General features: G+C 42.8%; 1 protein-coding gene across 1 annotated transcript in view; it reads left to right on the forward strand.

Moving 5' to 3' along the window:
* Positions 1-9,774: 9,774 nt before the first annotated feature.
* SCN11A (sodium voltage-gated channel alpha subunit 11) overlaps positions 9,775-23,802 on the forward strand; it is a 64,024-nt gene continuing 49,996 nt past the window's right edge. The window contains exons 1-4 of the mRNA XM_070391050.1: positions 9,775-10,042; positions 13,507-13,625; positions 14,841-14,942; positions 22,680-22,808. Coding sequence (XP_070247151.1) covers positions 9,776-10,042; positions 13,507-13,625; positions 14,841-14,942; positions 22,680-22,808 — 617 coding nt within the window. The 5' untranslated portion in view covers position 9,775. The remainder of the gene's footprint in view (positions 10,043-13,506; positions 13,626-14,840; positions 14,943-22,679; positions 22,809-23,802) is intronic.

Here is a 23,802-nt window from a genome sequence, read left to right on the forward strand (position 1 = left end):
CTGATAGAGGATGTAAGCCAGAGGATAAATGCCCAGCCTCCTAATTCTCAAGTGCATTCATTCTACATGGTTCCTCAGAGGCTCCCCAAAGAGGCTGAGCTCCAGTTGGCAATAACAGTAATAATTTCAAGCGCACACCCTTTCATGGCCTCTCCTCCTTCTTAGACTTCCATTTCTTTCTCCCTTAATCCTGTTTCCTGGGATCACTCCCAAATAAACTCCTGCATCAAAGTGCTTGTCTACCAGTAATGCTTTTGGAGAAACCCAAATAAAAGCACAAAATAATTTTGAAATGGTGTGGAGCTGATCATAAAAGTATATGCCACAATCTGCTATTGAATATTGATGATTACTCATGTAGAGGGAGCTCACATGTATTAGTACAAGGATGACATAGTTGGGAAAGGCTTTATAGAAACAGCAGGAATTGAGGGATTGAGAGATTGGGAAAGTGAGAAAAAGAGCAAGAGGAGGGAGAGATATCTATAATCTCTCTATATAAAGCCTAATATGCTAAGTGTCCAACCGTTTGTTTGACCAGTCGCTATGACGTGCACTGACCACCAGGAGCAGATGCTCCAACCGGTAGGTTAACTTGCTGCTGGGGTCTGGCTGATCAGGACTGGGCAAGTTGGGCTGGACATGCCCTGGAGCCCTCTGGCGGTCCCTCCCCTGCCAGACACCCAACCCTGATTACCCTGGCCAATTGAGACTGGGTGAGACAGCCCCCATCGGCCCTGATTGGGACTGGGAAAGATGGGCCAGACACGCCCTGGAGCCAACCTCCTATGGTCCCTCCTCGGCCTCTAAAATATTTCTTCTAATTAATTTCCTTTCAATGTGCACAAATCTGTGCACTGGGCCTCTAGTACTATCAATAATAAAAAATATATTTTTTAAAAAGAACAAGAGGAGGGCACTTTAGCAATATTCAGAGTGGGCGCAGGGCCTAGGCAGGGCAGGGCACAGAGAGAGCTAGATATGGCTGGGGCAGGAGTGGTCAATATGTGGGACAGTCTACCAGGGAGGGGCCGGGGCAGGCTGTCCATTAAGAAGGCCATTGTGACAGTCTAGGTGAGAGATGAGAAGGGCTTGTACTAGGTCAGATTGACTTGAAATGAAGAATGGGAGTAAAGAACAAGATCTCACAAAGGGGGATCTGCTAGGGCTTCCTTCCCAGAACCAGACATACCTGGTACAGAAATGAGGAGCCAGGGCTGGGTTTCAGAAAGGACTGTGAGGAGGTTAGCAGTTCTTTTATTCATTCACAAATAATTACTAAGCACCTATCAAATGATATGTATTGTTATAATGGGGCCATAGTAGTGAACAAGATCATGAAACTATTTCCTCAATGAGCTTGTTTCCATAAGGATCTACCAAGGAATCTCCCTTACAACTTGGAAGGCAAATGATTCCTAGGAAATGGATTCTGTACCTCCTCAGAGCTGTGTCCCCAAAATCAGTCCCAGCTAGTTCTGCCACAAGATGTTCTGTACGGTTTGGCTGTGCACAGCTGCTGTGACATACATCACACCCTCAGCATTACCCAATAACATCTGTTTGTTTATGTGGATGTCTAATTGTCAATTAGATATCAGCAGTGATACACATTAGGGAAACAGAAGACTTGGTAGTTACACATAAATATAAAAGCTTAAGACAGTGCCGGTTTCCATGCCTGTTACTCAATACAAGTTCAAGTTCAAACTCCTTAGTGGTATTCAAGTGGTATGCAAGGCCATGCAAAGCATCCCTTCATCCTCTTCTTCTAGGCTCCTCCTTTTGCCAATATTCCATCCTCATGGAACCACTTGACATTTTCTACACATGCCTGTGTGTCCTTGTTCATACTTTTCCATCTCTACTTTATTTGCACATTGAGTTCTTACTCATCCTCTGAGCCTCAGTCCAAATCCCATCTCCTCTTGGAAATCTTTCCAGAATGAGTCACTCCCTGTTCTGTGTGCTGTGGAGGCTCTGTTTGATTCTTGCTTGCAGCTTTTTGATACTCTCTTTCTTGTTTTATAGTTCTTTGTACACCTTTATCATCAATGGGCTGCATGCTCCTTAAGGGTTCAGGTCTTTGTTTGGTATTTCCAGGTGCTCTGCAATTGTGGAGGTTCAATGTTATCTTTGCTAAATAAACAGATGGGAGATGTGGCTTTTGATGCACCATACTTGGCCACTGATGGCGAAGCTGGTCAGCTTGTCAGATGGCAGGACTGAAACTGGCAGGGCTTGCTGCCCGCTAGCAACCAAGAGTGGTGACAATGCTGTATGGCTCCAGGGATGCAAAAGTGGGGGCATCCTGACCATGCTCTGATGTTAGTATTCTCTTATTATGAGGACTCAGCACAGGTGTTCTTCTCTGTCTGTCAAATGCACGGAGAGGTGAATCTGGGAATGTCCCAATGCAAACCCCATACTGCTTGGGTGGTCTGTTTGTGTATTACTCTTTGATACTTAAGTTCTTCCATTTGGAATCATTTGCATTTACCTTGAAGAAGGATGTAGAAAGATTTTCTGAAACTTCAGAGTTCCAAGTCTGAATATGACTAAATAGCTTAGGAAAAATAATGTTTGCAAAGAGTTTATATTTGAAAAGACCAGGGCCTTTTAAGATAATGGATTTAGAGGTCTCTTTTACCTCTTCAAATGCATATTTTTTTATTCATGTAAAAAATGCTGCCGAAACCGGTTTGGCTCAGTGGATAGAGCGTCGGCCTGCGGACTGAGGGGTCCCGGGTTCGATTCCGGTCAAGGGCATGTGCCTGGGTTGCGGGCACATCCCCAGGAGGAGATGTGCAGGAGGCAGCTAATCGATGTTTCTCTCTCATCGATGTTTCTGACTCTCTATCTCTCTCCCTTCCTCTCTGTAAAAAATCAATAAAATATATTTAAAAAAATTAAAAAAAAATGCTTATTAACTCCAAGTGCTTCTCCTATTCGTTGGTCTTCTCTTATTCTGAGAGTCACCCTGAAATTAGACAAGGGCTTCGATTTCTGACCACGGCTTCAAAAAGTCAGGTCATGTCTGCAGTGCGCCAGGCTGGTACTAGTCCCATGCCTGATTTCAGTTCCTCTCTGTGGGATCTAGGTGGTGAGTCAGCAGAGGGAGAAAAGCAGCCAGGTCTTTTTCTTCTTAAAAATTAACAGATACTTACATCTAATGTGTGCAGTGCTTTTATAGCTATTGTTACATTTCCTTCTTAAGACTAAGGATATTTGAAAGAATTATCCCATTTTATAGGGAGAAAATTAAGGTTCAGTGATATTGAGTGATCCACTCACTATCACGCAGCTTATAGTGATGGTGTTGTGACTCCTGCCAGGTTTTCTGGGACTAGTATTTAGTGTCCTTTCTGACAGGACTGAAATCTGCCTGTGATGCCAATCCAGCACTCCTTTAAACACCTACTTCCTACCTCCTTCTTTGTAAACACCCATCTTGTATCCTTTATCACAGCTGTCAGCTAGCCTCTGGAAGGTGACGATGGCTGAAAATAGCTTATGGTGTGACACCTCCCAAAGAGATTTAAATTTCCCCCCAGAATTAACAAAACAGAAGTTTATGTGGGGGAGTTTGAGTTTGATGACAGATGGATTGTGGAGATGCTTTGAGGCCAAGGGGTCTTCTTGGCGTCCCTTGTGACAACCACATAACAAGCACGCATTTTCCTGGGTCTGAACCCCCAGTGTTGATGGCACAAGAGAAAAGGGAGGAGGAGTGGATTGGGTGCCTTGTAAACAGTCTCACACGATGATCCTCAGGAGGTCTTGGGGGGCGAGACCCTAGAGTCCCCCGGTTAGGTGACCTGCAGGATAGTCTGGATTCAGGAACACAGCATGGCTTTCATAGACCTTTCAGTATTCTCTCACCCACTTGGATGGGGCCAAAGGAAAAAACAAGAAGCTGTTTCTTTATTAATGATGCTTTCTGCCGTTAGATTAAGCACTGATTAAAGGCAGATGCTTCCAAAGTATAAATGTAAGTACCATCTCAGTCACTTCTCCGGTTACAGGGTTTCCTACACGATTCTTTAAAATCATTTTGGCTCTCTTCCCATTTGCCTTCCTCCATGCTCTCCACCCAGCTTCTGAGCCGCTCCTCCCAGAAGGGCTCCGACTGCTGGGAGCAGGAGCTCAGACTCAGAGAGAGACTTGCTCTGAGGAGAGAGCTTTGAGAGGGGCCACTGGAGCTGCTGCCTGGAGCCACCTCACCAGAAGGCAGGTAAGTCTGAGATGGGGACAGCCCTATCCTCTGTTCTTTCAAGTCTGGACTTGCCACTATGGAACCTGCCCTGTGTGTGTGTGTGTGTGTGTTTTCCCATCAGAATGGACTATAGGTCTCTGTAACCATTTCCTGCTCAAATTAGAGGCAGAGACCAGGTGACTCAGTGGTGGGGTCCATCAGGTAGTGCTCCTTTCAGATGCTCTGAGAGGGGCATGGTGCCAGGAGGGGGCTCACCGCATGGACTTGGTGTTAGGAATTGGACTTTGCTAGTAAATCGGTGCTCAAGCTTTGTCTCCGTTAGGCCGTAGTACACATCGTCCAGGTGTTTTCTGAATTCCTGTGGCCAGGTAACTTAATCAGAAATTAATGTATACTTTTTCTTTTCTCTGAAGAGCTAGCACACTAATCTTGGGATTCATTTTAGATTGAGATCAGTTGTGCTACAGTCTATTCCCGTTCCTTTGCTTTCTGCTTTTCTTATGGGATCTAAGCAAGAGGAAGGGGATATTGTTTTTTGTAACCCACTTTAATGAACATGGTCACCAAAGTTAAGAACTTGCTGTTCAGACCACCACCCAAAACAAACAAGGGGGCATCTTACAGGGTACATTTATCACTGGGCTATCTGCTTGGTTGGGAGGGAGGGTCTCATGGTGGGGCCAGTGGAATGCCTCTGGGAGTGAGATGTGATTGGGTGGCAGTGAGGCTGATGTGCTGGGAAGCATGTCACACACAGTGAGGATGCTGTAGACCCAGCCCAGCTGGAAGCTATGTGTCTTTCTTCTCCTGATTCCCTTCTCTCACGTCCTTGGGATGTCTTAGCTTTGAGTCTGAAGAACTAGGCAGGTAGGTGGGTTGCAGGAATGCCCCAGCACTTACGTATGTGATCACAGGCAAGTATCTCATTTTCTCTAAACTCCAATGTTTTCTTCTGTAAATGTGGATGGTATAATATCCACGTTGTACATTTCTTGGGAAATTATGAGAGGGAAATTCTTAATTCATTTAAAGCATTGACACAGGGCTTAGCTTATAGCTTATAGCTGTATGAACCTCAAGGTAGACCTTTGGCATTTTGAGTTGTGTGGACCAGGTCCATATTGGAATGTTCTGGGCATGCAGTTGCAAACCTTTGATGACTTCCTCAGTGACTTCACTTACTGGTTGGTGTAAGTGTGAATGTCAGGTTAACCAGTTTGGCTCCTTACCAAGAGAGAAACCTAGAGAGAAACTCTAGTCAGGAAGATATAAGGTTAAAATCTCTGCCTCTTAAGAGAAGGTCACAAATAATTCACCCTAATTCCAGATGAAGGTTTCCTTTCAGAAATACCTTAAGGATAATTTTTATCTCATGAGATTGTCCTGAGAATTAAATTTTACCTGGAATAGGGTTGATGCCATTAGAGGGTTCCTATTATAGTAAAAATGTTTGTGATAAAGCATTCATTGAAAAGTTCATGATGTAAAATTGCATATGTATTACAATGATAGCTATGCAAATTATACACAAAAAGACTATGGAAAAAAATATTCCAAAATGTCAAATCTTGCGTATGTTGGGTGGCTTTGGTGTATGGGTAATCATTTCCTTTTCTTGTTTTCTAAATTTTATTTAATGGGTGACTCTATTAGCCAGGGCCCTGGCAGGAAACAGATGGCACATTCAAACTGGGCATTTCGAGGATGTTTTATTAAAGGGACATTTTACAAAGATATGGGCAGAGCTCAGTAACAGAATCATTGATGGTGCAGTTCTCAACTGTGTTGATAGTGGGTGCCATTACACCCCACATTTGCAGGGCAAGGGGAAGGAGGTGCTATGGAACCTGGGAGAGAGCTGCGTGGGTGGGCCATCTGACAGTCACTATGGCCCATGGCCACTGCCAGGGAGAAGGTTGGGGAGGAAAAGCCTGACCTCACTCTCCACCATTCTCTGGTCCCTTGCTGGTGCCTCCCATGGGCCAAACCCAACCAGAAGCCAAAGTTCAAGGGACCCTGAAGAGAGTTCCATATGTATCAGCTTCATGGGCACTGAGCAGGGTGGAGAAGGATGGGGAGAGGTCTGGAGGGCAAACTGACAATGTCCAGCACACAAGGTTATGCCACTTTTATAATTGCAGGAAAAGTCGTAAGTAAGAAACAAAAACCCTTTGCTATGCTCAGTGCTTTCACACCTGCATACACTTCCCTTTCTCCTCCCAGCTCAGTGACTTTGGATTCTTCATAACCGTGCCTCTTTTGGACCCCCACAGTACCCAGTGCTTCCCCCTAGTGCACCCACACTCATCGTGTGGTTTATTCTCCATCCTTGACTTACCTGAACCCCCCCACACACACCCCACTACAAGACCCTGAGGACTGGGGATGGTGTTTTATATCACTTCGAAAACCCAGTATCTAGCACAGGAATAAATGAACAATTGGAGTTAAGGTCTATATCTATACTAGTATATATAAAAGCCTAAACGACTGTTATGACAGAACAACAGGTCGCTATGATGTGCACTGACCACCAGGCAACAGATGCTCAAAGCAGGAGCTTCCCCCAGCCCACAGGCCCCAGTGTCAAGGCTGGGATGGAGAACCAGGGGTGGGTGGCAGCGGTTTCCCAGGGGGGTCCCTCTTTGGGGCTGGTGGCCAACTCCCTGGTCTCTCCCTCAGACCCTACCCCTCCTCTCCTGTGCTGGCAGATCCCAATCAGCCCACCACCCACCTGCCCTGGTGGCGGTTGGCCCCTCCCCCCAGCCAGCAGGTCCTGATCACCCAATTGGGGTGGGGCCCTAGGCTGGGATGGGGAACAAGAGGTGGGAGGCTGCAGACGCTGGTAGCAAGGGAAGGAGGAGGGGGTGGGGTGGGGTGGTTGGTCGATGGGGAACCTGATCGTCCCTGATCACCGGCCAGGCCTAGGGACCCCACCCATGCATGAATTTCATGCACCAGGCCTCTAGTATCTCTATAAAGCTTATAGATTTGAAGTAAGGCCTGAAGCTACCTAGTCTTAACTGCAAGTGAATTCCTGAGGAATTTAGGAACTCTGCTTAGGGAAGTGAGGCCTCGGTCCTCTTTCCTAGGTGTTTGTTTTCTCTCTATTCAGGGAGAGCAGGCCTATGAGCTGGCTGGGCCAGTCCTCAGAGGAGTATGAGCAGAGCCCTCACTGACAGGCAACTCCCATGTCATGGCGGTCTCACAGAGCCTTCTCTTGCCCTTCCAGTCCCTGTGATTTTCCATGTCAAATCACAGTTCACATGTTTTAGGATGGCAAGTTGAGATTATGCTTGCTTCCTTTACAACTCAAGGAGATTTCGAGCATGTCACTATACCTGGTATTTCGACTCTGTTTTGAATCAGAGGATGTTTTGAGCCCTCAAAGGATTTTTACATTCCTTTTACAATCTTATAAAAGTAACATGTACATGCACTAAATCAAATAGCTCAGGAGGAAAGTATGTTTGGAAGGATATTACATGAAAAATAAAATGTCTCAACCTTCACCTATATACTCACTCCCACTTTTAACTCTTTCAGTTTTTCAGTCTCCTAGTCATTGTTTTGTGAATAAATAATTCTCTTAACTTATGTTTCTTGATTTATAAAGTTTAGGCAGGAGTTATTGAATTGTCCCTGTGTGAGATGAGGAATTTATCTTACTGACAGCAATCCTTCTGCTGTTCTCATGATTCTTCCAGTTCTTGTTATTTTAAATTCGGTTTCACACTCAATTCCCTGCATAATTTTATGCCATAGGCTTATACTTGCATTCCTTGATCTCTCCACTTGCAGGTCCCACAAGCAGCTTCAATTCCATGTGTTGTAAATTGAATCCATTCCTCCAAAACTTTCTCCTTCCCTCGTCTCTCTTTCAGAGTGAATAGCACCACTCTTTGACCCAGCTGCCCAAGCCAAGAACCTTACTGTCCTCAAATCCTTCCCTTCCCATTAATTACTTATCAAGGCTATTTCTTAAGTGATTGTCAAGTCCATCCACTCCATTAGGCCATCATCTGTGATTGTGATTTATTGTAATAGTTTTCAAGCTGATTTTTCCGATTCTAGCCTCCCTCCTTCTCCTCACCCTAAACCCTATTTATTCTTACCAGTTAGAGGGATATTAAAAAAACTTGATAGCGGTACTCCTCTTTAATAATAACAATAACAACAACAATAATAATAACAACCCACCCTTTAGCAACTCTCCATTAGGATGAATGAAGTCCATGATCTTTACTAAGGATTATAGGGGCCCCCGTGCTCTCGCAATGCTGACTAGAGCCTTTTCTCGCCATGCCACTCCACAAACTCTCCTTTTCTGGCAAACAGAACTTGTTGGTGGACACTGTATTCTTTTTCACCCAGAGGTCCCTGTACATGCTATTTTCTCCTCTTGCAAAACTCTTAGGCCCCCCCCCCCCATTTTTGTCTAAGTCTTATATCTCCTTCAGTATTTAACTGAGACGTTAAAGCTCTGGTAGGCCATCCCTAATGCCCCAAAGCTAGATGCCTATCCTGTGCAGACATATTACCCTCTACTTCTCACTATAGTAGCATTTGTCTTACTCTATTGTAACTTCCTGTCTTTATCTGTCTTCTCCCTTGCACTAGGATGGCATAACTGTAGGATCAGGAGGAGGGACTGTGGTTTTCTTCACCATTGGTGCCTAGCACTATGCCTAGAACAGACATTGAGCACAATGGTTGTTGAATGATCTTGAATTCCCCTTCAGAATTCCTGGGAGTAGTTTGGGAGTCAATCCTAGGTTGGCATTCAGTAAAATAACAAAGGAGAGAATGGTTGGAATGGGGAATAAAGGTATTGCTTTTTCTCAGAATCTAGTTTTAAGATTGGGGCTGAAGAGAAAGTCCTTGTAGAAGGGACTGTCAGGGATAGGGCTATTTGGGAAAGCTACCATCACATGGTAGAGTGACCCTATTTGTTTGACAAATCTTGATTTCTTGGGGTCTTGTTTCTGCCAGATCTGGGTTTCAGAAGTAAAGGAGCTGGCATAGGATCATAAATGTTAGTATAAATGTTCATGCCCATGTTCCACGCTGATCAGATGTGAGAAAACACACATGTAATTAGTTTTGATTTTGCAACCCACGGCTATGAGCCACTTGATTCCTTATTCCTTCCTCTCCCGTTTACATGATGGCCACTTGTCTGCCATCTTCAGGCCTCACTTCAATAGTTCCGCTGGTTGGGTCTTATTATCTTAGTACTCTATGCTTGGTCTGAATTTTAGAGACTGGGCTTATTCTGCCTCTTGTTCCGAATTCAACCTCCCACTTATCCCTAGACTCTCCAGGAATATTTCCCTCCTTTAGTCATGCCTGTGCCCAAAGTTCCTACTTTATTCACAGTGGTGGTCACTTCTTCTGACCTGTCCCACACCAATAAGCTCCCAAGGCCCCTCACCTCCGTTTCAACTCTTCTAGACCCATTGATATTGTTCTTGGAGAGAGGAATCCCAGGGCAGGCTGTATGATCTCTACCTCCCAGAGCTCTCTGAGGATCTACTTGTCATTGTCTCAAGGATGAAGATGGATGACTGGTGCCACCCAGTAATTTTCCCAGATGCGCGGAACTTCCGCCCCTTCACTTCTGATTCTCTGGCTGCGATTGAGAAGCGGATTGCCATCCAAAAGGAAAAAAAGAAGCTCAAAGACAAGACAGCGGCAGAACCCCAACCTCGACCTCAGCTTGACCTAAAGGCCTCCAGGAAGTTGCCCAAGCTCTATGGTGACATTCCCCGTGAGCTGATAGCAAAGCCCCTGGAAGACTTGGACCCATTCTACAGAAATCATAAGGTAGTTCCATGGGGAGCCTGGGGTGTTCTAACCATGCAGTTGTAACTGGTGTTACAAGGAACTCAAACACCAATCTTGGGGTTTGTAGGGAGCAAGCTGTACTTATCCTTTGCTATCACCCCCTATTATTGCCTTCACAACCCAGAGAACTCCTTTCAATCCCCTTTTTCTCTATGTAATGTGTGTCTTGGAGAAGAACATGAAGACTAGGAGCAGCAGAAAGGTTAAAATGAGAACAGATGAAAATGTCAGGAAAGAGGACTGGACTAGCGGTTAGCAAAGTTGGGTGTAGGCCATTTCAATGACTGGTTTTATGACTTTGGGTAAATCACTTCACTGATCCCCATTTTTAATCTATAAAATGGGAATAATGCCTGCTTTCTCTACCCTACAGCATAGACACGCTATGGAAGCACTTTACAAACTGTAAGGCATACCCATGTGAAGGATTAATATTGCTGTCTAAGATTGTCCAATTCAGCAACAAGAGTTTACTTTGAAAACTTTTTAGAGTTTACTTTTTAGTGTTAACCTTATGAAGGTGAAAGCCCTAAACCAACACTTGACATATAATCAGAGTTCAATAGTGAAGTCTAAGAATATGTAATCGAGTAGACACATGCAGATTATACAGGTTATCCACAAAAAATGTTTACATACTTTTTTCTGATAGCTCAATTGATGTTTCTTTTCAGATGTAACCCATTGCAGTTAATTATCAGAGTGTATATACCTTTTGGGGGGATAGCCTATATATAAACCCCATGCCAATATGTGATAGGCTTGCTGTTTCATCTACCTGGATGTAGTTCTTGCAGGAAAATTCTAGTAAAAGTTCCTTAAGAGGGTTCCCAGGTGAGGAAATGTGAATTTTGGACTCCTCTGCTGGCTGTTTGAAAGCCTGGGTGGGCAGTGAGGACAGTTCTCAGCAGACCATCCCCTTTCGGGAAAGTGCCAGAAGACCTTGCCATTATCACCTCACTGTGGGATCCAAGGAAGTGCGGAAAACCCACCTCACAGACTGAGGAGGGAGGCTGGGGAGTTTGAGGGAAGTCCTAGAAAACACATGATGCTGAGAACATCCTCCACTAGCAACAAAGAGAAAGTCATCTCTCAGAAGAAATATTGCCTGGTTCATATGTCCTTGAATTGGGATAGACTTAGGTTTACCCGGCAAAATGAGGACTGTGTGTACAGAGGAGAGTAGGGTATAAATGGGAAAAAGAAAGAGGAAGATAAATGAAGGAGCAAAACAGTCTAATATTTCTCCTTCTCCTTATGCCCCTGAATTCAGGGGCTTCTTGAAGGCAGAGTTGTTGGATGTGAGTTAACTGCCTCCTTCTGCCTCAAGGACGGATAGGAGACCCATGAGGCAGGCAGCAGCTTGGTGTGTTGTGGACAGTCCTAAGGGCAGGCTCTATTCTAGCCTGAATGGATGTTCTGGAAGTGTCTCTTCTCAGCCTGGGTCCTCCCTTCAAATCAGAAGACATGATCCTTGTTTAGAGCTCTGCAGAACCATGACCTCACATGACCAGTGCTCTCCGCAGTCATGTGAGGTATGTGTAGTAGTCATTAACATGCCACCTTACAGGTGAGGAGACCATAGACCAAATGGGGAAGTGGCTTATGCCAGGTCAAACAGCCAGTGAGGGGTGGAGCTGGGACTCAAATCCAAGGGCTCTTTCCATGGTCACAGGCCACTTCCTTTCTAGGAGCTTCTATTTTGAAGAGCTACAGGGAAAGGGGTGGAGATGTGTCAGCAAGCAGGCAGAAGGAGTCGGTATATATCATTTTAATCATTAAAACCCTGGCAAGTGTAGTTAAATACACCATTAGTTGAAATTCTTAAAGTAGTCAGAGGAGACATTAATAAAGTATCAAAATCAAAGGGCACAGACACAGAGCCATATATGCCACCTACTAATTTGGGGTGACTTCCCTCAAGGATAGGTTTGCTCTCTACCCTGAAATTGTCTTTCTATCCAAAGGAAGGGCACAGAATCCCCAAAGTGGGTCTTGGGCTCCTGAACTCATTCATAACTTTTCAAGAACCCTGCATCCCATTTCATTTTGTTTTATTTTATTTTATTTATTTTATTTTTATTTTTATTTTTAAATATATTTTATTGATTTTTTACAGAGAGGAAGGGAGAGAGATAGAGAGTTAGAAACATCGATGAGAGAGAAACATCGATCAGCTGCCTCCTGCACATCTCCTACTGGGGATGTGCCCGCAACCCAGGTACATGCCCTTGACCGGAATCGAACCTGGGACCTTTCAGTCCGCAGGCCGACGCTCTATCCACTGAGCCAAACCGGTTTCGGCTCATTTTGTTTTAGAGGAAACAGAAAATGCCACATGGTCAGCAGACAAGTAAGTTCCAGCAACTTGGTGAAATAGCTGAAGTTCTGGTACTTCAGCCAAGGCACCCCTGCCCTGCTGTCTTGGGCCTTGGTGACAAGGCCTGTCTTTCCTGTCTGAGAACATGCTGGATTACATGTCAAATATGAACGGGGCAGTGACATGGGGAGACAGGAATGACCCTCGTTCTGTGAATACTTTTATAACCAACAGCCTTAAGGACACATAAAGGTACAGCTAGATTACAATTCAATGGAAAGAGGGAGGTCTGGTGTTGATGTTAGAAACCTGCGAGTGAAGCTTGTTGTCCAGGGGCTGCTTCATTCCCCGAGCCCAGGAAGCTGTGCTAGGAGGAAATGGGTACAGGTTTGGTATTTTGTAGTGGGGCCCAACTGGGGACTGTGAGGGGGACAGTGCACCACGGGGCAGGTCTGTGTGGGTTTGGCATCCCACTAAAGGCCAGTGGAGCCCCCCCATCGTCGTGACAGACAACCAGAAACACCCCATGCCTTTCCAGATGCCTTCTGTGGGGCTTCCCCTGCCAGTTGAGAACCACAGGCAGATTTGTCCCTATGTCCATGGAGGGAACTGAAGAACAAGTCTGGGAACCTTGATGCGTTTCTTTACTGAAGATTCTCAAGGTTAGAATTGATTGGCAGACTATCTCATGTCAAACTGCTCAAGCATAACAATATGTTCTCTCTAGGTCCCTAACTATTCTAAAATTCATTACAAAGTTTTTATTAGTAATCAAAATAATTTAAAATCATCTGCTTAATGTGAATGTTCAATTCTGTTTCCATCTCTTGCAGTCCTCTTCTAATTCTTGTCGCTGTAGATACACGTCCCAGAGCAGCGGTTGCCAACCTTTTGGACCTCATGGACCACCACTGGTCTGTAGACCACCGGTTGGCGACCGTTGCTCCAAAAGTTTCCTTAAACCAGCGGTCGCCAACCTTTTGGACTTCACAGACCACCAGTTATAATAATAAGCTAAGCTATACCTCAATCCATGGCTCCACTGAATTTTCTCAAAATGAACTCATGATAAATATTGTTTTGTCACAGCTTTGTAATTCCTGTTGTGTTTGGTCTTTTGCAGACATTTATGGTGTTGAACAAAAAGAGAACAATCTACCGCTTCAGTGCCAAACGTGCCTTGTTCATTTTGGGCCCTTTCAATTCAGTCCGAAGCTTAGCCATTAGAATCTCAGTCCATTCATATCCTTTTGTTGCAGCTTTTATGAAGTCCAGGTCAAGTGAAAAGTGCATGCGCCCCAGGGTGTTCACATGTTTCTTGAGTGGAAACAGCTCATTCTTTCAATAAATACTGGCCGAGGGCAGGAGTGTGCTAGTGTTGGGTGTGAACAAGGTGTGGCCCCTGCCCTGGGAAGGAGCCAGGCCAAAGGCAGGCAGTTTCTTTAGTGAGATGGGTGGTTTGGAAGTGGTAGTGTGGAGAGGCACTGCTGTGCTTTGGAGGCATCAAGGATGACCTCCTGGAGAAAGGAGCATCTCAGTTGAGACCCAAAAAAAGGTCGTAAACTGTCAACCTGTGCATCATACTTAGCTGATAAGTGTATTGCACCTACACAATGTTTAAAACTTCTCAGAAACACTCTCTAATGTTAAATGCCCAGGTTTCCAGCTTCTTGTGAACAATGGAACCTGTCAAGGCTGGGCTTGCATTCCCATCGGTCAAAGTCGTTGTAGTGAGAAACTGGGGCCTCTTTTAGAGGGGATGTGTGCACTCTATTTCACCACATGTTCACCCCTCCCTGCGGCCCAACATCAGCCCATTTCACCTAGTTATGTGACTTTCCAGGCTCTGGAGACTGAGTTTGCACCCTCAGTCTTAAGGATAAAGACGGGTAGGAATCATTGGCATTACTGATGTGTGCGTGGATGGTGGAGATGCTAGGCAGTTTTAGACTAGGGGAGGTGTAAGAAACATGGATTGGTAGACAGAATGCAGTGCTGAAGAGAAAGAGAAGAAATAACTTTAGGTCGGTTTCCCTAGAAGCAGAGCCTGAGACAGGGATTTTTACTTAGGTGTTTTAGTAGAGGAGTGCTCTCTGGAGAAGGAGAAAGGGAAGCAGGATGGAGCAAAAGGAGGAGTCAAATAAGGACGGGGTCTCAGCTGAGTTTGAGAGCTCTGGGCACAAATTGTACCCCAGAACTGCCACGCCTGGAGGCAAGGACCCAGCTTTTTGTGAGGCTCAAGTCAGTCAGACATGTGGAAGGGGGTTGTAGCCCTCCATGTGTGGAGGCTGCCATTCCCCTAAGGAAGGGGATGGATAGCTATGAGTTGTTCTCAGCCAACATTCAGTTAGGTGCACCTGCAGAGAAGGGGAACTGGAGGGGCACCCGTGGCCTCCACTGTGTTAACTACTGACACTTGCCATCTGCAGTGTACCTGCCTTAACAGATGCTGGTCACATTGTTCAGCATGTTCATCATCTGCACTGTCATCATCAACTGCATATTCATGGCCACAGCTCATGGGAAAGACAACAACATTATAGATACTGACCTTGCTGAGTAAGTATCTGCCCTGTTTTTAAACAAGTACATCTAAAAAAAAGTCATAACTTTTTAGCTACATATATAGAGAGAGTTTAGACATATAGAGAAAGAAAAAGTTATCCATAACCCCAATTCCCCAACACAGTGCTGGAAGAGTCCATTTTATTTTTGTATGTATGTTTTTATGATTGTCTTTACAGGCCTTTTAAAATACATTGGCAATTAACAGCACACATATGAATTTTATATCTAGCTTTTAAGTGGTTTTCTTTGTCTTACAAGGGCTTTATGAGAATCTATTTTGATAGCTATATAATGTTCAGTCAGGTGAATAAACCATAAATTACTTAACCATTCTAGCATTTTGCTACTATAAATAGTATTGCAACAAGCATTTTTTTGCATAAAGTTACTTTTCAAAAGCTATTTTCTTAGAGTAGAGTCTTAGAAATGTATTTACTAGATCAAAAGGTACATTATAACGCTTTAAAAATATGTATTGACAAAATAGTTCCTCAAGTTTGTAGCAATTTAATCTGCCATCAGCAGTATATTCTGACAACCAGTTGTACTATATTTTTGCCAGCATTACTTTTTTTCCCCATTAATTTATGAAGTTAAAAATACTTGCATTTCATTAATTTCCAGATGGGTTGGATTTTTTTTGTTTTAATTTATGAATTCTGTATTTCCATCTTTGCACATGTGTCATTTTTTTTCCTGGTCAGTTTGAGTGAGTTCTTTGTGTAATTAAAATATTAACTTCTTGTACTTTTTAAATGGTTATTCAGACATAAAAGTTAATTTTTTTAAACTTAGAAAGTTCTGTATTTTGATAAATATTCTTTTCTATGTTGTCCTAATTTTTCTGGGTTTGACATATTTACTGCTTTAGTCTTTCAGGACTATACTGAATAATAAATTGAATAAATAATAAGACCACTTATTTGTATCATGTATTTAACTATGTGATAGGAACCACCACAGTCAATATGTGGATCATTTCCAAATATCCCCCAAAGGTTTCTCATGTCTCTTTGAGGTTCAGTCTCCTGCCCACCACTTCCAACCCCAAGCAAATGCTGATCTGCTCCCCGTCACTCTAGACTAGTTTTGCCTCTCCTGGAATTTCATATAAATGGAATCATATAGTATGTATGATACCATACTTTTGTGTCTGACTTCTTTTACTTAGTGTAATGTTTTGAGGTGCATTTATGCTGTTGTATGTTTCACTAGTTTTTTTTCTTTTCATTGCTGAGTTGTATTCCATTGTATGGGTATACCACAATTGGTTTTCCCATTCACCTGTTGAGTATTGTTTCCAGTTTTTGTACAAATAAAGTTGTTATGAATATTTCTGTATAAAAGTCTTTGGTGGATATATGTTTGCATTTCTCTTGGGTAAGTATCTAGTAGTGGAATTGTTGAATCTTAAAATAAGTATATTTTAAGTAATTTTGTAAGAAACTGCCACAGTTTTCCAAAATGGGTGTACTGCTTTACATTCTTACCAGCAATATATGAAAGGTTTAAAGTCTTTATTAATTTCCTTCATCAAGTTTATTTTATTTTATTTTTAATATATTTTATTGATTTTTTTACAGAGAGGAAAGGAGAGAGATAGAGAGTTAGAAACATCGATGAGAGAGAAACATCGATCAGCTGCCTCCTGCACACTCCCTACTGGGGATGTGTCCGCAACCAAGGTACATGCCCTTGACCGGAATCGAACCTGGGACCCTTGAGTCTGCAGGCCGACGCTCTATCCACTGAGCCAAACTGGTCAGGGCAATTTTATTTTATTTTAATTTGCTCTTCTATTTCTAGCTTCTTAAAGGAAGAAAATTAAATACTTGGTTTTAGATCTTTCTTCTTTTCTTGTATATTTGTATAAACTTATAATTTCCATGTAAGCATTGCTTTCGTTATACCCCACAGATTTTGATAATTATGTTTTTATTACCTTTCAGTTCAAAATATTCCCCACTTTACCTTGTGATTTCTTCTTTGTCCTAAAGTGTTATTTAGAAGTGTGTTTTTAAATTTCCAAATATTTCATGTTTTTCTAGTTGTCTTATTGTTATTGATTTACAATTTAACTCTGTTGAGGTTAGAGAATATACTTTTCTCTAAGATTTCAGTCTTTTGAGAAATGTGTTTTATGGTCAACCTTGGGAATGGTTCATGTGCACTTGAAAAGAATGTAGATTTTGGAGTTGTTTGGTCTGATATTCTGTAAATGGCTGGTTATGTTAGGGTGGTCAATATGTTATTTAGATCTTTTATAACTTTCCTGCTCCTATTAGTACTTCTATGAATCACTGAAGAGAGTCTTGACATTTCCATCTATGATTATGGGTTTGTTCATTCTCCCTTTCTTTTTTGTTAAATTTTGGTTCATGTATTTGCAGCACTGTTATTAGGCACATGAACATTTATGATGATCTTCCTGCTATATGCATTCTTTTATCACTATGAAATGCCCTTCTTTGCCTCTATAATACTCCTTTTAATATTTGTTTTGTCTGATATTAATATAGCTACTTAAGCTTTCTTATGCTCATTGTTTGCATGGCATATCTTTTTCTATCCTTTTACTTTCAATGTTTTTGTGTTTTTATATTTAAAGTATATCTCTTGTAAAGAACACATAGTTGGTTTTGTGGAGGTTTTTAAACAGTCTATCAATCCAATCTCTGTGTTTTTTTTTGTTAATCCTCACCTGAGGATATTTTTCCATTGATTTTTAGGGAGAGTGGAAGAGAAAGGGAAAGACAGAAAGAGAGAGAGAAATATCAATGTGAGGGAAACACATTGATTGGTTGCCTCCTGCATGAGCCCCCAACCAGGGCATGGGCTGGGGAGGAACTTGCAACCAAGGTATGTGTCCTTGACAGGAATTGAACCCCGGACCCTTTGGTCTGCAGGCCAACTCTCTGGCCACTGAGCAAACTGGCCACTCTCTCTCTCTCTCTCTCTCTCTCTCTCTCTCTGTGTGTGTGTGTGTGTTTTAATGGAATATTTAGTTCACTTGCATTTAATGCAATTTTGGATAGGCTTGAATTTAGGCCTATTGTTTTTCTATTGGTCTCACTTTTTACGTTGTTCATTTGCTCTTCTGTTCTCTATTCCGATCTTCTTTTGTGTTAATCAGGGATGTTTAGTATGTCATTTTAATTCTCTACTGGCTTTTAAGCTTTACTTCTTTGCATTATTTTTTAGTGGTTGTGTCCTCTCTGTTGGTGGGTGGAAACTGGAATCTGGTTAAGGCCAGCCAGCTCAGGGGCTGTGCCTTGGAACAGGGGGCATGTACACCCCTGGGAATAGCAACCATCCTGGCAGTATCACTGGGGAAAATGGTTTCTCCTCTGAGAGTTGCTGTTCCATGTGAGAAGCTAACTGAATGCAAGGGCTTCTGCTCATTGTTTACAGCAGTGTCCCTGGAAGCTTCTGTGGTGAAAAGAGTGGGACTTGTGAGCAGACAGACCCAGGAGGTGGAATTGCTCCCAGCCTAGCAGTGGTTTGCCCAGCCCAGCACTTCTGGAGAGATGTAATGAATCCTCCCTCCCCATTAAGGAGAAGTAGTGGCCCAACTGAAAGCTAATTTGCTCAAGGCCATTTTCACTACTAAAAGACCCATAAGGCAGAGATATGGAAAAACAAAAAACAAATCTTGTCTAGGGAAGCAGAGAGGCTGGAGGTAGGGGTGGGAGGTGGGGAAAGCTGCTGCTGTCCCCAGGCGGCACTGGGAGCGGTAGTGGATGCATGAAAGTGGGGCTGGGAGGAGGCTGTTGAAGATGTCCTCATAAAAGGAAGCATGCAGTTGGGTGGTTAGGCCAGTGGGGGGAGAGTTTCTTCAGCATTCTTTGGTTAGAAAAGTATTAAATGGAAGAAATTAAATCCAAGTTAATAGCTCTCAGAGAATGAATGCAGAAGTCCTCCAGGACCAGGTGATGGTATTCTCTTAACCTACTTGGACACCACCTATGGCCCTGCTGGATACTCTAGCTATGCTTGAACTGACAGTGTCACACTCTAGGGGCCTGATGGGTTGGGGTCTCCCCGTTAAGGAGCTCCTAAGCCCTGCTTCCTACTGGTGAGCATAGCTCTTACTCCACATCACATGACATGTTGGTCTGCTTGTCCCACCATTTGGCCAGGCTTCTGCAGAAAAAGAGAGAACAATGGAGTTGGGAGGTGGGAGGCTACATAGTTAGGCCGAAATGGCAGTCATGGGCTACTGTCTCTTTTGCTTGAGATCTAAATGAAGGTTTTCAAAAATCCCTCAAATCTGCAATTATAGCCTTTTCCCAAAATAGCTATAACTTCATAAATTATATCTGAGTTTAAAAAATGATATTTCAAAGCAGACATTAATTAATCTTCTGTGTTCATCTGTCACCTAAAAGGTGGTCAGTTTAGAAAAGGGCTGAAGCAGAGAGGAGCTCTTGCCTGTGGCAACCTCATAACCATTTCTTCTCTTGGACTTGGCTGCTTTGGGATTTTTCAAGTTCTCAAGACCTTAGTTCTATAGCTTTGAGGGCTAACAATGGCTGGATATTCTAGCACTTTTAATCTGAACAAACAGATTGTTTGCATTGATTGTTTGGCACCAAAAGTGGAACTTGTGTGTGTGTGTGTGTGTGTGTGTGTGTGTGTGTGTGTGTGAGAGAGAGAGAGAGAGAGAGAGAGAGAGAGAGAGCAGACCCAGTATTTTTGACAGCTTGGGATTACAACAAGAGAAATAAGGTATTATGTTTTGTTTTGAAGGAGGAGGAAGGGGAAGAAGGGAAATAAATTAGAGGATAGACATGGTGAAGGACTCAGGGAAGAAAATGAAAATACTAGTAGTTTAGCCCGGCCAGCAGATCATCGACCTATGAACCAGGAGGTCACAGTTTGATTCCCTATCAGGGCACATGCCCCGGTTGCAAGCTCAATCCCCAGTGTGGGGTATGCAGGAGGCAGCCGATCAATGACTCTCTCTCATCATTGATGTTTCTATCTCTCCCTCTTTTTCTCAGAAATCAATAAAAAGAAAAGAAAAGAATTAACAAAAAAAGTGGTTTCCTAGCTGGTTGGGCTCAGTAGATATAGTGTCAGCCCTTGGACTGAAAGTCCCGGTTTGATTCAGGTCAAGGGCATGTACCTTGGTTGCAGGCTCTATCCCCAGTTCTGCTAGGGGCTCGTGAGGGAGGTAACCAATCAATGTGTCTCTCTCACATCAATGTTTCTCTCTCTCTGTCTCTCCCCCTCCTTTCCACTTTCTCTAAAAAAATCAATGGAAAAATATCCTCAGGTGAGGATTAACAAAAAAAAGTGGCAAAATACACATTACATAAAATATACCATATTAACCATTTTAAGTGTATAGTTTATTGGTATTAAGTTACATTCACATGGTTGCGCAACCATTACCACCATTCATATCTAGAAATCTTTTCATCTTGCAAAACTGAAACTCTGTACCCATCCTATATAATAAAAGCCTAATATGCTAAGTGTCTAGTTGTCTAGTCATCTGTTCAACCAATCAAAACATAATATGCTAATGATATGCTAAGGCCGCTCAACTGCTTGCTATGATGTTCACTGACCAACAGGGGGCAGATGCTCTGACCAGTAGGTGAGCTTGCTGCTGGGGTCCGGCGGATCGGGACTGAGTGAGACAGGCCGGACATGCCCTGGAGCCCTCCCGCAGTCTCTTCCCAGCTGGCCAACCTCCTGCGTCCCTCCCTGGCCCCGATTGTGCACCAGTGGGGTCCCTCGGCCTGGCCTGCTCCCTCTTGCAATCTGGGACCCCTTGGAGGATGTTGGAGAGCTGGTTTCAGCCCCAATCCTGCAGGCCCACTGGTGCATGAATTCATGCACTGAGCCTCTAGTTAAACAATAACTCCCCTTCTGCCCTCCCCTTCATTTCCTGGCAAACACCATTCTACTTTCCATCTCTGTGTGGTATTTGACTGCTCTAGATGCCTCCTATAAGAAGAATCATGCAGTGTTTGCCTTTTTGTAACTGGTTTATTTCCCTTAGTATAATGACCTCAAGGTTCATCCATGTAGCATGTGACAGGATTTCCTTCCTTTTAAAGGATGAATAATATCCCATTGTATATACCACATTTTATTGATCTATTCATCTGGATCAATGGATATTTGGGTTGCTTCCACTTCTTGACTATTGTGAATAGTGCTGCTATAAACATGGGTGTACAAATATCTCTTCAACACTGTGCTTTCTATTTTTCTGTATATATACCCAGATGTAGGATTGCTGGATCATATGGCAATTCTATTTTAATTTCTTTGAACAACCTCCATACTATTTCCCATGGTGGTTACACCATTTTACAATCCCACCAATAGTGCATAAGGCTTTTAGTTTCTCCATATCCTCATAAACACTTGTTATTTTCTGTTTTTTTTTTTTTTAAAGCAGCCATCCTAATGGATACAAAGTAATAAATCATGATGGTTTTGATTTGCATTTCCCTGATGATTTGTAATATTGAACATCTCTTCATATTCTTGTTGGCCTTTTGTGTATCATCCTTAGAGAAATATCATTCAAGTAGTTTGACCACATTTTAAAAGTTTTTTTAAAAATTAATTTTAATGAGAGGAAGGGAGGGGAAGAGAGAGAAAATTCAGTGATGAGAGAGAATCATTGATCAGCTGACTCCTGCATGCCCCCTGCTGGGGATTGAGCCTGCAACCTAGCATGTGCTCTGACCAGGAATCAAACTGGGACCTCCTGGTTCTTGGGTCAACGCTCAACCACTGAACTATACTGGCTGGGCAGTTTGACCATTTTTAAATTGTATTATTTGATATTTTGTTGTTGAATCATAGAAGTTCTTTATGTAATCTGGATATTAACCTCCCATCAGATAAATGATTTGAAAATATTTTATTCTAGGAGTTTTATACTTTCTGGTCTTACGTTTAGCTCTTAATCTATTCTGAGTTAATTTTTGTACATGATGTAAGATAAGGGTCCCACTTTATCCTTTTGAATGTGGATATTGAACTTTCCCAGCATCATTTTGTTGAAGAGACTGTTCTTTTTCCATTCAATAGTTTTGGCACCCTTGTTGAAAATCATTTGACCATATATGTGAGGACATATTTCTGGGCTTTCTAGTCCAATTTTGACTTTTTAGCTCAGATTTCGTTCTTTTCCAAGATTGTTTAGGCTATTCATGGTTCCTTGAGATAGCTACATGAATTTCAGGATGCATTTTTTTTTATTTCTGTAGAAAATGTCATTGAGATTTTGATAGGGATTGCATTGAATCTACAGATCACTTTGAGTAGTATGAACACCTTAACAACATTAACTCTTCCAATCCATGAACATGGGATGTGGAAAGATTTGGGTTTACTTTCTTCTTCCTTTGCCATCATCTCCTTCTGTACATGAGTGACAACTGCAGAAAAGCAGTGACAAACCATATTCCCAAGTCTCAGGGCCCCATGTTGGCTGAAACTCTGCTCGAGGATGTCGCTGTGAAGCTAGGCATTGTAAAGTGGCTTTACAACTTTATCCACGGGCCTCTTTTTCAGAAATTCTAACCACCGGAACTTGCTTGAGGAGCTTGTCTTTCTGAACTCTGGTTTGCTAAAGACCAGAATGTTAAATGTCACACTGAAATGGATAAAACCTAATCAAGGCCAGATAAGACAGGCAGGCTCTCTGCTTTTCACATCACTTACATTCCTTCTTGTTCTGAATGATTTGCTTTGTAGGTATATCTTCACTGGGATTTATATTTTTGAAGCTTTGATAAAAATATTGGCAAGAGGTTTTATCCTGGATGAGTTCTCTTTTCTTCGAGATCCATGGAACTGGCTGGACTCCATTGTCATTGCAACAGCGTAAGAATGTTAAAGATTTTTAATGGAGAGACTTGGGGTGGGAAAGAAGCCCCTTTGGCTTACTTCAGGGCTCTGTGTGAATCCACATGCATAGCTAAGTGTGGTCTAGTAATGCCTTAGAGCTCTGAGGGCAGTGTTGGTTGACCCTGAACAGTACCACGTAGCCAATTGGCCAGAGACATCCATGCACAAAGCCATTTCTAGGCCAACCCTCATGTTCTCATTCCTTCAGTCATTCATTCACCAAACACTATGAGCCAGGTTCTGTGTAAGATACAGGGCTTGTGATAATGAAAAAACCAAACAAACAAACATACCTTATTCTCAGTCCAGATGAGAGAGAAACCATCAGTGACCATTACAATCTGGCACGGTGAGCATTAAGATAGGAGCTGTGCATGAATCAGGCTGTCAGAGCATGTATCAGGCTGTCAGAGCATGTATTGGGCTTCCAGAGCATATACGGGCCTGTCAGAGTATGTATCAGGCTGCCAGAGCATATACGGGGCTGTCAGAGTATGTATCAGGCTGCCAGAGCATATATGGGGCTGTCAGAGTATGTATTGGGCTGCCAAAGCATGTAGGAGGAACCAAGGAGTCTAAAAAATCTTTAGCTACTATAAGGACACAAAGAGTTTCTCTCATGTTGCCTTCTAGAATTTTTATAGTTTTGACTCTTATGTTGAAGTCCATGGTCCATTTTGAGTTCAATACTGTGTATATTGTATATGACAGGTGAAAATTGAAGTTCTTCCTGAAGGAAGGGACATCAGTTTGGCATCTGAATGATGAGGCAGAGTCAGCAAAATAAAAAGCAAGAAAAGAAATGGTCTATTGCCAACACAGTAACAACAAACCTTTAATGAAGTTGTCAAGCCAGCCATTATTTTAAGCACTTGCATATATTTTCATATTTAATATTCCCAAAAGCCCTTTGAGGTAGTTGTTATTCATTTCAGAGTTTTACATTTGAAGGTCTACAATCGGGTGCTCT

This window comes from Myotis yumanensis, unplaced genomic scaffold (genome assembly GCF_028538775.1).
Source record: "Myotis yumanensis isolate MYYU_CA2020_CCGP unplaced genomic scaffold, mMyoYum1.0.hap1 SCAF_14, whole genome shotgun sequence".
Classification (NCBI taxonomy): Eukaryota; Metazoa; Chordata; class Mammalia; order Chiroptera; family Vespertilionidae; genus Myotis; species Myotis yumanensis.